General features: G+C 40.9%; 1 protein-coding gene across 1 annotated transcript in view; it reads right to left on the bottom strand.

The window, feature by feature from the left end:
* atrnl1b (attractin-like 1b) overlaps nucleotides 1-14,768 on the bottom strand; it is a 60,528-nt gene extending 45,760 nt beyond the window's left edge. The window contains exons 1-14 of the mRNA XM_023426038.2: nucleotides 13,600-14,768; nucleotides 9,857-9,940; nucleotides 8,133-8,246; nucleotides 7,734-7,862; nucleotides 7,067-7,275; nucleotides 5,602-5,776; nucleotides 4,664-4,751; nucleotides 4,028-4,289; nucleotides 3,062-3,245; nucleotides 2,785-2,939; nucleotides 2,283-2,367; nucleotides 1,518-1,732; nucleotides 1,206-1,324; nucleotides 740-872 (exon numbers count right to left, since the gene is read on the bottom strand). Of these exons, the coding sequence (XP_023281806.1) occupies nucleotides 740-872; nucleotides 1,206-1,324; nucleotides 1,518-1,732; nucleotides 2,283-2,367; nucleotides 2,785-2,939; nucleotides 3,062-3,245; nucleotides 4,028-4,289; nucleotides 4,664-4,751; nucleotides 5,602-5,776; nucleotides 7,067-7,275; nucleotides 7,734-7,862; nucleotides 8,133-8,246; nucleotides 9,857-9,940; nucleotides 13,600-13,850 (2,203 nt within the window). The 5' untranslated portion in view covers nucleotides 13,851-14,768. The remainder of the gene's footprint in view (nucleotides 1-739; nucleotides 873-1,205; nucleotides 1,325-1,517; nucleotides 1,733-2,282; nucleotides 2,368-2,784; nucleotides 2,940-3,061; nucleotides 3,246-4,027; nucleotides 4,290-4,663; nucleotides 4,752-5,601; nucleotides 5,777-7,066; nucleotides 7,276-7,733; nucleotides 7,863-8,132; nucleotides 8,247-9,856; nucleotides 9,941-13,599) is intronic.

Genomic DNA, 14,768 nt, shown 5'->3' with positions numbered 1-14,768 from the left:
ACGAAAGATTTAGTGGGTTCCTCTGTATGTATATATGTGTGTGTGTGTGTGTGTGTGTGTGTGTGTGTGTGTGTGTGTGTGTGTGTGTGTGTGTGTGTGTGTGGATGGATGTCAAAGACTTAGCAGGAGTGTAATCTGCCCTTATTTGCCTTAGAGAGATGAAGCGATGGATTTTTGAGCCAAATTTCCTGTTACTTAGTTGTCATAAAAATATGGTGGATGCTCATTTAGATGTATGCATTGTATGTGTGTGAATCATGCAGCGACTCCCTTTCAGGCAACAGGGACTAACACGCACAGATATGATTTGCAGCTCCCACTGCTGCAACAAGCCCTTTGGCGACAAGGCTTCATGAACTGCAAATTATGGATAAACTGACAGCACCATTTCTTCAGATTCAGCCAGAGTCAACATTTGGGTGGGGGTGGTGGGAGGGGGATGAGAGGTAAACTAAATACACCGTCAGACTTTATAAACAACATTAGGATGACATCTGGAAAGTACATCTCTGCAAATACAAGATGTTATGTGTAAATAAGATGTACAGTGGCAAAAGAAAAAAAAACTGTCGTGTGTTATGAAGCGCTCACTCTCATCCATTTCTAACGTACACACTGAAAACCCGACACTCCTCTCTCGTACGTGCGAGACCTGAATCCATAGCCTTCAACAAGACGGTGTGTGTTGTTCGTGTGTCTGGAAATGGGATTGTGGCTCCGGGGTTATTTGCTTTCTTACCGGGTAAAGCGTGGCACTCCGGCTGATTCTGGTCCCACTGACAGTTGAGATTCAGCGAGCAGCTCTTGCAGTTGGCAAGCTTGCTGCACACCTGCTCGTTCCGCACCGGACACTCAGTGAAGTTCTTCACGTTCTACAATAAGAGTGGAGAGAATAGGAAATACGGGAGGAAGGTTGACAGAAGCTTTACATTTAGGAGAGGTCAGGAAATGTTCATTTGTTCTGTCAATATACAATGTCCTATGATGCAATGCGTTTCACTACAATGAGCCACATGCTCCAAGAACAGTATGGAGCACCAGCTTTGTAAATACTAATAATACATTATCATTTCAATGAGACAATTGAGATTGAGACAAAAAGTGTAAATGTTTGTGAGTGCATGTGTGTTTCAGTCTGAGTGTGTGTTTCAGGGAGTAAAGCATAAGACCAGAAGCGCTATGACGCCCCCTGTTGGACCACTCACAGATGTACAGTTGCTAGAGGCAGAGATGCACTTCTTGTCATCACACCACTGGCAGCCATTGGTGTTGGCCGTACAGCTGGCACAGTCTGAGAACCGGTAGCACCGCTCGTCCACTGTGACTAAAAAATAAATAAAAAATAAAAAGATGGTGAGGGGGGCAACAGAGAGCAAGTACAAGTGTTTTCTGTTTGTATTTGGTCCAAAGTGGTTTTGTATTTCTTTTGAAGGAGTTCTTTAGGTGTAGCAATCTATGCATTTAGCTTTAACCTAAAAGAAGGGCAACAAAGAAAAGGGTTTGGATGCAATTCTCACCAGGTTTAGGGGGGCATAATGGGGCAGGAGTGAGGCTGCCATTAGCCATGCTGGGCTCCCAGGGGAGACAGCGGCCTCTGCTCCAGATGCAGCGGACCCCTGGCCCAGCCTTCACACACCCTTCCTCTGCCAAGAAGGCCTGGCAGCTGGGGGGTCGGTAAACAAGCACATCGTTGAGCAGCACGCCGGAGAAGCCCCCAAACACATACATGGACCTAGTGAAGAAAAAAAAGTGAGAACAGAAGGTAAACAATAAGGTTCAACATAAAGATGAAGCCGACAGCTGTATTATGGTATCCTTTGCATTTTTGCCTTTATTCAGATAGAGAAGTGAGAGACAGACAGGAAAGTCAAGGAGAGAGAGAGAGGGAGGGGATGACATGCAGCAAAGGGCCACGAGTCGGATTCGAACCCATGGCCGCTGCGGTCTAAGCCCATGTGGTACACGCTCCACCAGGTGAGCCACAGAGGCACACCAAAGTTACAAATTTTTAAATGTGTGGTACTATAGAAGTTACAATAAATCCTGCCAAATTACTAACGGTGACTGGATTAAAACTCTGCAAGCAAGCACTCAAATTTTAGTATAAAAATAAAATGCATTATGAATATTGTTTAAAGTAATCAATGCACAATTACTCTGATTTTGTAGGGGATTTAAGCGCAAACATTTTCTATAGTCGTAAAAAAATAATTCAGTAAAACTTGTGTTTTTTTTTCACTTTGTGTTTTAGTCCGAGAGAGGATTCCATTAGAAAGACTCACCCATTGCTGACCACAGCAGAGTGACCAAATCGGTTGACGTCCCTGTGCAGGTCTGGTTTAGGCAGGAGCCTCCACTCATCACAGGCTGAAGAAAACAGGAGACCATATGTAAAAGATATGGTATATATTTGGAGTTATTTGGATTGTCTGTGTGATTACATTGTGCATTACATTTTTTTAAATGTGTAGTGCCGTTTATTCTAATTATCATTGGTTCTGTTAAGAATAAAGTCGATAATCATGAAGATACAGGTAATGATGATGAAAGAAGGGAGGGAAAATCTCTGAAAATGACTTTAATTAATTAGAGACCTTAAAACCTCATTAGGTGCTATTTAAAACAATTTTTTTCTTAAATCAACTAATTGAAGTAGTTTCATGTATAAGATAGTAGTTTTCACAAACGTAAATGGGATGATGAAGTGACGAGTTGGATAATAACACCACTAGAGAGGTCACTATTCAAACAGGGGTGTGAAGTCAAGAATAATACGAGTCCTACCGATGTCATAAGAAAGGAAGTCAGCAGAGAAACACTTGGCCCCGTTGCTGAGTGACGTGTCGTTGTGTGTGTTGCCTCCAAAGATGAGCAGGGTGCCGCTGAGAAGCACAGCTGAGTGCAAATACCGTGGAAAGCCGCTCTCTCTCAGGATGAACCTGGAAGATATGCATGAAAAGTGTGTCAAGGACAAAATGTTACACAGTGTCATATACACAGACTGGGATATATGATGAATAAAGACAGCAGAATATGCATGCGTGTGTAAATGTCGACTTACCATGTCCGGGTGTTAACTTCGTATCTGTAGAGGTCGTCGACGAGGCCGTATTTGTTGGCTGGCAGAGCCTTATAGCCTCCGTGAACATACACACTGCCGCTGGAACTATCGTATGTGCTAGTGTGGCCGTAACCTCCCTGCGGAATAGCACCTTTGGTCTCAGGCACCAGCCATGTGTTGGATCCTGACAAGAAAAGCATATATGGGCAGCTTTTAAAACAGAAGAAAAAAATGGCCTTCAAATCAAATAAAAAACACTTTTGTATCCCAAAAGATAAGAATCAAATGATTGTATATCCTAATGTTTGGCGATAGCTGAGCTCACAGATTGGCATGAATGGTTAGCATTATTTTATTATGGGCACTTAATATGATTTTTGGGTCTTGATTTTCCGTTTTTCAAACTTGTACATCCCATTGACAACAGATAAATAGGCCACAGTGCTTCTTAGCTTCTAGTATCTAGTGAAAGTTGTTGTATTTGCCGTTGTGCTGGCAGGTTTTCAATAAAAAACGAAAGCACTTGAAATTGAGCTCAGTGTTAAATAGAAACATTATACAAAGAAACACTCATGTCAACCTTTGTTTGGTGATATGCACTGAATATTACTGTGAACTGAAGACACTGGGGATGTCTTTTGGTACTTTAATACACTTAAGAGGCAGTGCTACTCCTCAAACATTTGCTATGCGTGAGATTATTTCTTTGTAGAATCATTTGCAATTCAAGTCAGATTCTCTTCAGATCTGAAATAATTTTTTTTTTTTTTTATTTATTTATTTTTTTTTTAAATATATTTAACTCAAACTTCTCTTTATGATGGAAGTCAATAAGCCGTGTTTAAGTTCCAAGTGGAAACCTTTTCCAACAATGTGATAAATGGGGAGATGGGGGAGAAAGACACAGAGCGAGAGACAAACTGTCTAAAATCTAAACCGTCTCTAAAAGGTACAGCTGTGACTCACTCAAGTTGTACTCCTGAACGTTGCTGATGTAGCTGTAGATGGGGGAGTAGCCAAAGATGACCAGCATGATGGCCTCGCCACCCTCCAGCAGGACGCAGTGGGCCGAGTGTCCCTCCACGGCGTAAATCTGAGCCTGGGCCGGTGGACCGACCACGGGGGTTCGCCGCTGCCACGTCCGACTGGGTACGTTGAACACCCACAGCTCGTCTGTCACATTCCCCCAGCCGGCCTCCAGCTTCCCACCAAACATGTAGATGTCATCCTGACAAGAGGAGGAGAGATTGAGCAAGAGCGTGTTTAGTTGAAACTCCTCTGTTTATTTATAGAGCCACAACCCATACAAAACTTGCTCATCTTAGAAATTGGAATATATCAGACTTCCAATATCAGAGCTGTCTTTTTTCCAAATAATTATGGCGATATAGTCATGAGAAAGTAAGTGTCCATCGGCTCATTTAGGTATTTGGCGTGTTAAAATAAGCAACTTTCCTTTGAAAGCAACTGTTGTGGTTTCCTTCTGTGTGAGCGAACTTTTATTTCTTTTTCACCCCATTTAATTGTCCAGTTCTAACACTTGTGGTTTTCTAAATACCTTCTGTACCAAGAGAGTTTGCGGGCATATCTGTGTGTGTTTACCTGGTAGGCAGCGAGTGAGTGGCCGTATCTTGGCACGGGTCCACTGTTGATGGGAACTGTGTTCCAGGTGCCACTCTCCAGGTTGTAGCTGCAGAGCAAAGCAACGAATCATTACACAGTTGAATGCGTATGAAAACACGTACAGAACACATTTCGCTTGCCCCTCTGTGACTTTAAATTCATTTTTACCATATGATCAGCTGATTATACCAAGGCACACACAATGTAGAAGTATCCGTCTTGCCAAAGGTACCAATTTAGTCTTCAAAGTGCCTTTGATAAGCCAGAGGTTTTGCACACTGATTAACACAGATAAATTCATGTTTGTAGGCATTCACAATGAAACAGGGCCCCTCGTCAGGTCATCACACACTGGTGATTTACACAAGATGCTTTTGGAGCCCAGGACCGATAGCACCTGGTGGTGAGCAAACATTGAGCAGATGGAGGAAGCTTGTTCAAGCAATGACGGACATGAGTGAGGACAGACATCAGGTCTGCAGTTTACCCGCAGAACCATCCAGCTACACTAAATACAAAATTCTCGGTTTAGCTGAGTGAATGTTGAAAATGTATACATTCACAAAGCACACCATTCAAAGAGAGACAGTTAGCACTAACATGGGGTTGGGGTTTTCTGAAGGAACTTGTGTAAGAGCTCTTCTGATAAGCCACCAGCTTTTCAGCACTTCCTCTTGATAGTCATTACTTCGACATATTTATATGAGAATTGAAAATTAGGACAGGGTCAGGATTTCATCTGCTGCTTCTATTGGTGTAAAGAAAGGTCAATAAAGTCCACGTACGTGCAAATGGAAATTAAGTTGATATGATCTGATGATCTGTTGTGCAGCCGACCGAACAAACTAACAAAACTCTTATTGTGTGAATGTAAAAACAAACAGCATAATAATGGCATGCTATGCTATGCTGCTTACTTGAGAATCATTTGGAAGGAGCTGTAGTTGAAGGTGTATCCGCCCACCACCCACATGACCTTTTCCTGCACCACGGCCTTATGGGACGCTCTGGCGAGTGATGTGCCAAAGGGCTTGACGCTTGGTAGGACCCAGAAGGAATCAGTTGAAAGTACAGTTAGAGAGCAGTCTGGACCTATGAGACAGAGAAAGAAATTACAGCTAAGGACACAGAAAAAAAACAATGCGATCTAAATATTTCAGCTCCACACCTCCAAAATAAAGACCTGGTTTCACATAAATGTACCTAATGTTCAATCTCTTTCAGGATGGAATTTGTCAAGAGTGTCTGACGCATATTTTCATACCTGGTCAATGAAACAATGACGTGGCGAACATGCCACTCTCAGACCGAAACTAAAGCATGGCCGCTCCTTAAACAAGCACGACAGGCAGGGGAGGTGTGAATGTGTTAAAACTGCGCGACTGAAGGCCGTGCTGAAAAAGCGCATGTCTCTGCTAATGATACTGTCAAGTTTCATCACGCAAAAGCATTTGGTTCCCTCCAGCTGGAGGCACATAATAATAACGCACTGTCGCGGGGCTTGTCGACGTGCTGCCGACCGGCATTAAGACACAGTAACACAACACAGCTGCTTCCACTCGTCCGCTGACACATTCTTCATTACGTCTTGCTTCATAATCACCGCAGCGCTCATGGGAGGAGCAACGACATTTTTGCAGCTTGTGATTGCAAACAACGAATGATTTAATGAGTCAGTGTTTTGAATGTAGGAAACACAGAGAAGGTGAGTTGTTATCTGAGGGATACTTCTCTACATTCTCAGTATCTGTTGTCCCAGCTTCATATGCACTGGAATCATTTTGTCTGTATTTTCTACTGGTTCTCTGACTGTCAATCAGTTGTTAAATATTATTATATAAAAGTTATAATTCAAAATAGCTGAACGCTGAAACCATAATATATTTAATAACATATTATATTATTTATCTACTATTTTAACAAATATCTAGTATTAGATATTTTCATTTTGCATTTCTTTTGTACTTTGCTGTTGTAACACTGCAAATTTCCCCACTGCAGGACTAACAAAAGAACTATATCTTATCCTATATTACCTTATTAATTTGATTGATTATTTCAAGTTTAATAATGTGATATAAAGCTGGATTTACATGAAATAGAGTGCTATCAAACCCCAACCATATTTGCCAATGGGTTCCAGAGTCAGATAACATCTGGTCATGCTCTGTAATGCAATTAATGGGTTTAAAATCTTGCTAATGGCTACATGCCGGCCTACTGCACTGATTACTATTATTATATGCTGGATAATTTCATCACTAACTTGTAAAAAAAAACAAAAAAAACCTTTCGCCAACGGTCATGACATAACTTCGGTTAACTTCTGATTCTAATGTTTCTGAACAACTGTCGGGGTTGGACAAAGCTATTAACTATTACCTTGCCAGCTGTCATTGCACACACACAGCTTCTCCCCGGTGAGGTCGCAGTAGCCGTGGTCGGGGCTGCCACAGTTGTTCCTGCAGTAGGGGATGTCACAGGCCTCGCCTTTCCAGTACTTGTCACATTCGCAGTACACTCTGCTGGCGACCGAGTTCCCGGGGGTGCACTTCCCATGGCCAGAGCAGTTATTGGGACAAGAGTTGATCCTGGACAGAAAGATGTTTTCATTCACTCAATTACTATATGCATTATTTAGGCCACACAGACCTTTACTTGGGAACTGAGGGAGATTAATGAGTATCTTCTAGGTCTTGGCAAAGGTGGGGGGGGGATAAAAAGATTTGTAACAGAGGAATAACTATTGAGCAACTCACTGATTGTTGCTGTAGGTTTTAAGTCCTGCAGAAAAGCTCTTGTACCAGTCTTTTTGTTATTGAAATGTGGGACATGTTACAATCCATCAACAGCTAGGAGAAATAAATGGTCCTGGTAACCAGTCCATTGTAGTTGAGAATAAATTATACACCTTAATGAAAACCTGATAAATCTTTCACACAGGTGATGGCCTAAAACACAAGCTCAACACTAAAAATATAAATAATGCAAGGTTTCGTATTATGCTTTGCCTCTAGTTTAAGTTCAAAAGCAGAGCCTTGGTACTTACGAGTAAAATATTTCAAATCCAGTCAGATTGTAGGCAGCATCACTGAAAAAGTGTAGTAGCGCGTAGCCTGAAGTCGTCTCAACCTCAGGAACTGTCTCATTTCCACGTATCTCTGGCACAATGAGCCCACTACGCAGAAAACAGCATTATTGACATCACATTCTCACAACTCTGCTAAATCAGTGCGACCTGCCACATTACAGGAAATGAAAAAGCATGTCAGACCTATGTCTTAAAAAACATTTATTTATTAATGTTTTGAACAAAGACTACCTATTCCCTGGTTTATATTCATACATATCCTGTACATATGTACAATGTACTGCATCATATAGCATGAATACAGTACGTCATCTGTCCACTTTCTGGACTTAGCTCAGATAAAATTCACTCTCTCACCTGAAAACAGCAACCAGAGGTGCATATATCGAGTCTCCATCATAAACGTACATATGGTCCCAACTACATTCTGTGGCAAAGTGGTTAAATCTTAACCGAAGAACCGCATTTGGACTGCAGGAGGAAAAAAAGAAAACAAGAAAATATGGTTTAAGTTCCATGGATGAACATTTGAACAACCTATAAGCCTACTCACATTCTTTAGATCACTGCAGGCTAAACGTTAACTTTAGATTCAAAAGACAGCAGTACTGATGGAGTGATTTTGTTTCAGTGCCATTGCACTGAACAAAAACCTAATAAATCACCTTATTTATATTCATTAACATACTCAAGTATCATTAATAGCTCTGCGTGACCACAGGCAACTTTTATTTTTCAATGAATTGACAATTAAACGCATCAATGGGTCCAGGGATTCTTCCTCTCTCTGAAAGATTGCTAATTAAAATGTAACTCCAGCTCATCAGATGAACCTTCTGAACCTTCAAAATGTCAGACGCCGCTCTACATCACATTGTGCAAGTAACAAAAGTGTACTTCCTTCAGCCGAGATGCTGATCTATGCTGGCCAGCCTACAATCCACACTTCCTATCAGAGCTGTAAGATCACAGAGACTGGCAGCATGACATTACTGCCCCCTGTAGAATCATATCAAACAGAGAACTTGATAGCTTCCGGAACCGATGCCAAGTAGACAGGATCTTTAAAGGTCTGCTATTTTTTCTGAAGGAGATCAGAGGCACCAACCCTGAAATGTTCTCAAAAATAATTTAGATTTTCATAGATGATAATAAGGGTGAGAGTATCAAAGAGATTATAGGCAAACATTCCAATGCTTTCACCTAAAAAAACAAAAACTCAATTGACTATGTTAAGACAGCAGTTGAGAAAAAGACGCCAGGGTGGAAATACCTGAGGAGGTGTGTTTACATCCATGTTCCACCACTACTTCACTGACCTGGAGAGATTTTTGTTGGAAGAGCTTGATTCGGTTCTTTATAACACGAAAGCTGAAATCCAAGTTAACTGGGACCCTGCACCCTTGCTGGAGTAAGTGTGGATCAATGTGGACCATGCCCAGATACTTTGGTTGTGGCCACATATTAAACCTTTTTGGTAAAATGTGGAATGTTTAATGTTTGGGATCCTGGGCTTTTAACATTGATGTGTCATGTATCTCCCTTTATCTTGGAGTTACTTCTGAAGGCTTATGTAAAGTTGATTTTCTTAGTTTCATGTTAAAAAAAAAAGCTGTCAGCAGAAATCTCCCTACTGTATATTTTTTACAGGAATTGTCAATTATAATTGCTCCATGGAAAAGATGACTTTATCCTTTGTCTAAAGACAGACAAGAGGGAAAATACTGGAGGAAAAAGGAGTGTTATTCACAGGAAACGGATACTGAGTTTTTTTTTTCTCTCTCTCTCTCTCTCTCTCTCTCTCCCCCTCTCTCAGTCTCTTAAATTGGGCATTAATGCTGAAATCCCTGCACATTGAACTGACCCTGTCTCCCTCTCTGAAGTTTGATGATACCAAGCGAGACCTCATGTTCCATGCCGCATATGTTTGTATATTAAACTTAAAATGTTGTTGAAGATAAAGGGAAAAGAGATGCTGATCTGCTTAATTTAATGACATCAATGTGTTTACGTTGCATAATTAAATTTGGCTCTGCATGCTCAGCTTCAGTCGATCACACTAATATACAAAAAGTACTTACTAGCCCTCAATGAGCCAGGTGCACTTTGTTTTGTACTTGTAGTTGATTGGACCATCAGTGAGGTATCCTGAGGGCTCCATCAGCCTGAACAAAAAAAACAAAACAGTCAGCACAGCAACACATTATTACCTCAGGTGGACAATTTTAAGTCAAGAAACTAAAATACGTATTAAACAAAACAAACAATTAAATCCAACAATCCTTCGTCTGGACATTCATGAACTGGTACGTGTGCATGTAAGATTAATAATTAATGGCAAAAATGTTGAATTTTATCTTCGTCCAGTGTTTCACCAACTTATTTATCACAGTGTGGTCAGACTGCTTTCAACACAAGGTCAACTTGCGGATGAAATTTGTTTGCAGCTAGGAAAGAAGCATTCCAAGATAAAACCATAACACTGGAAAAGATCCATAACCACGGGTAATTATCCCATTTGTTGCATTGCTTTCTAGAGCCTGAGAGACAGTGAATCCTCTCTGGTAGAGCAGACACCCTACCTAACGCAGATAATAGTATATTACTGCTTGAAAACTGCTCTTGGGAGAAATATCTATCCATCTATTATTTAAATCCAGCAACAGGGTTTGGGAGGGCTGCATATCCCTATCACAGCTCACATTGGTCGAGAGGTGAGGTAGAGGCCTCAACAGGTCACCAGTCTATCACAGGGCTGACACACATGATAAACAGCAAACTATGAAAAACTTTATAGTTGTAGATCAACCTAACCTGCAAATTTCCAGACTGAGAAGTATCATAAAATTTTGAGTAATAACATTTTTTGATGCTTAAACAAAGATCTACCCACTCTGACAATAACTGATAAAAATCTCTTACTTTAATGGCAGCATAAAGGCTGATCTCTTGTCCTAGTACAAAATCTCTTACGACTCAGGTGTCCAACTATAGTGTCACTTACTAAATTCAATTACCAGAATTTAAGATAAGAAGACAACAAGCTGGCAGCCAGCCCAAGGTCAGTCCAAGCCAACCAAAAGATTCAATCAGCTGTCTCCTGAAAAGGTTTCCCCCTGCCTCTTTTCTGCCCATGTCCTCATTGTGACACCGGAAACTATTTTCAGTAAAGCATTCTCCACACGAAAGACCACAGCAGTGTGTGTAACAAAGATAGATGACTTTTAAATTGAGATTCATCACTGTCCCATATCACAGGAAATTTTGAGTTGTACGCATCCCACCCACGGAACTGTGTGATCACGCTCGAATCAATTGGAAATGATGAGGAGACAGATTACTTAAAGACACTTTCTTGACACAGTGATGCATTTTTCTAGTTTGCAACAGATTGTACTTTGATTAAAAACTCATTTGGATGTCAAAGTTGAGAGAAATAAGCCATGAATCCACACAGTGAGTATCTGACAGCTGATAACGTTCAGGCCTTACTTTTTATGACATCAGACAGACAGCACACTTTTGTTTTGTGTTTTTTTAATTTTGGAAGCTTTCGCACGTACTGGGCTCTAATGGGTGGTCTGAGTAACACAGGAGTTGAGTGGTATTCCTTTTTATGTCCTCGACAGTTGTTTGAGATGAATAACATGATATAAGTTTACTTTCAATTCAGAGGTTTTGACATGATAATGGACTACAGATGGGTTATCTCATCTCATAAAGATTCAATGGTATGCATTGTGATGACTACAAAAGCATGTGTTATATTGGATATAGTGTATGTACAGATTGATATTCTTTATGTAATGTCTAGTTACAGTTACTACAGTTTGATTTGTGTTTTACTGCTTATTCGACGTGAACACTTATGATATAAACACCCAGCAAATGCAACCAGTGGTGAGGTCAAATGATGAATTTTTCATGCTGCACTTTGGACTTCGGAGGGAAATAATATCCTGCGCAAGACGTGTCAAGAGTGTGCATGTGCATTTCCCTGCCACCTATGTCACTTTTATGTTCCCTTTCTTCCTATATTTAAAATCAGACACAAAATTAATCTGTGATGATGTTATGAGGGAAGCCACAACTTGTTATGGTGGGGGCAGCAAAGTGTAATTGATCATGTATTAACCTGGGTGCATGTTTCTATTCCACTGACTACAGAGACACTAAGAGTTAAAGTCTCACATTTCAGCAGTTTGTCTCTAGGTGATAGGAGGTTATTCCCTGACAACATGTCTGATGACAACCTATACAAAACCTCAGACACATGAGGAGCAAAGTAATTACTGTGATCAAGGCACTTCTGCACCACAAAGTGCACCTCAGGTGTACTGAAAGGCCATTAGATGCTCCTGTCAAGAGTTACAATCAAGGTGAATATTATTATTATTATTATTATTACGTAGAAGTTTGAACATTTATTCTTTGGTCACTTGCCGTTTTTTCCCCTGCCTAGTACAGACTACATGATTTGCATTCAGCCTTTAGTTTCCTGCATCTTTTGGGGGTTGTCCATATCCATCCACCTGTGCTGATCAACAGACATATTCTACCAACTTGGAAACAACACCCTTTAACTCTATCTCCACATAGGCCTCCGATCACATGCGAAATCATTTGATTGCAGATGTTTGCTCGGTGCCAGTGAGGGCTCCTTTGTCTCGCAGAAGCAAAAGGAATTTATTTATTTGGAATCAATGTAAACGCATCAGGCTCTAAGTCAATATGAAAGTACATAGGGTATTGGTTCTCTGGACAATGCACACATGGACTGCACAAGGTAGTGGCTCTCATTCATTTACTGATCTCACTGACATATAGTGTAAATCACTTTCCCTTCTTGTGTGAAATTAAATTAAGTTAAACATGATATCAGAGAAAATAAGCATCAGGCGTGTGGTTAACACTTGCTTATACTGTATCTGCAGTGAACATACATTAAGTAACAGAAACACTGAGGGAGGCTACAGGCAAAGTGAGAAATTTTCACCAAACAATTAGTTGAATGATCAATTACACGAGTGACTGAAACTTTATCCACAACTATTCTGATAATGGATTAATTGTTTAAGTCAATTTACAAGTAAAAATGTAAAACATTACCTTGTACCAGCTTCTTAATTGTAAGTTTTTTCCGCTGGTCTTTTCCCTCAGCAATCTTAAATTGAATCTCTTTTGAGTTTTGGACTTGCACTTTTTCGCCAGACAAAATAAATATTTTGAATAGCTACATGAAGTTTTGAGAAACAGTGATGCTCTTTTTCTCACATTTTATTGAGCACACAGTTAATCTATTAATTGCGCAGGTTTATCAATAAAGAAAATAATCCCTATTTGGAGCCCTAAGATTAACATGCTACTGAAAATATCAAATTTGTGTTCCCACTTCCAAAAGCCTTTTCTTATGCTGGTTTTCATGGAAAATTTGGTCACATATAACAAATCCATGGAAATGAGTCCTGTATCTTCTGAGTACTGGGCTCAACAGATCTGCTGAGGCTGCTAACTGATCCAAAAATATAATTTAGTTTCATTAAAATCAATATGTTTTGTTATTGTCATACAAGCCATTTTCTTCATTAAAAGTGCAACCCACCTCCTATAAAGATGGCTGCACACAGGTCTATGTGATGAGTGCCATTGATGTGAAACAGCAACTACTGGATAAGATTTGATCCTAACCTACTTTGGGCGGCTCAGGCCAATTCTATTTTGAATATCATGAGAAGTCTGCAAACAATGACACTGTAAGTAGCCTACTCCGCTATTGGCAGCAGATTAAAAAGTGGAGCTAAAGATTAAGTGCACGGCCACTTACTTGAACCTCCCTTGGCAGTGCTGGCACTGGTCTCCAACCCATCCTCGGTCACAGATGCAGGATCCGTTTACACATTTTCCAGAGAGGCAATTCTTGTCACACGGTTTCGCCGGTGAGGCGTGAGTGAACAGTACAAAGTAAAACAAAACATAGACCACCAAGTATCTGTTGATACCCCGCAGGTCGCAGTGGGTGGCTACTTTGGGTCCAAAAAGAAAGAGTTTAGTCTTACATTTCCCCCCAGGATCCATTTTTCCCCCCAGGTCGACCGAGCCGAGTAAAAGACCGGGGCCTTTAGGTCTGCTTTGGGAGAAAGCCTCGGCTACTCAGGCTGTTTCAATTATTACAAAGAAGTCCTGCATATTCGTTGAGTGTTATGCATACTCAAATGAAGGCTCAGCTTAGCCTGCTTACAAATCTTTGGAGAGAATGGCTAAGAAAATGCAATGTTAGCTAAGTGTCTTCAAACGCTGCTTGGTTAACCGCATGCATAGATTTGGAGTGGGAGGAATTCCCTTCACCCTACCTCTTGTTGGAAGAACCTACCAAAAAAGCGGCGAACCATCTATTAAAGCTAATAAAGAAGCTAACTGTGAACACAGGGACTTACCCAATTCATCATTTGTTTGTCTATGTAGCGTTGGCTTATTTGTAGTTTGGCATCTGGTAGGTAATGTAACGTTACTGCATTGATTCAAGACCATTCTCTTCCAAATGCCATTTCAGCAGCCATTTTAACGCGTAAACAATCCCTCAGACTGAAACAGAGATGTACACTGTAACATACTGATGGTCCGTCCACAAACCACTACAATTTAGCCGGATCTTGTCCACGGAAGAACAAAGGGGTTGTGGTGTTTGTAGCCCTGGTCCCAGTGCGAAGGCTGCCGCAGTCAACATGGATGTGGTGAGATGTGGGAGCTTGAAGGCTATTCCTGCCGACTAGGGGGGCACTGAGCAACCACTTTGAACTCTTGTTGAATCTACTGGTCTTTTCCCACAGCGAATGAAGCACCTTCAAACGTAGTCTTCGTTGACAGAAGTGTGTGATAGTGTCTCCGTGTGTTCCAGTGAAAAAAACAAGCCGTGGTGTTGCTCTCAAAACATGACAAGAACTGGAAGCGATGGATTTCCTAGCGCAGCGACACTAGACAGCTCCTCAGGTTGGA

The sequence above is a fragment of the Seriola lalandi genome, unplaced genomic scaffold (genome assembly GCF_002814215.2).
Source record: "Seriola lalandi dorsalis isolate HSWRI2012SDOR001 ecotype SW California unplaced genomic scaffold, Sedor1 jcf7180002054801, whole genome shotgun sequence".
Taxonomy (NCBI): domain Eukaryota; kingdom Metazoa; phylum Chordata; class Actinopteri; order Carangiformes; family Carangidae; genus Seriola; species Seriola lalandi.
The sequence above is the reverse complement of the archived record's forward strand: the minus strand, read 5'-3'. Positions and strand labels throughout refer to the sequence as shown.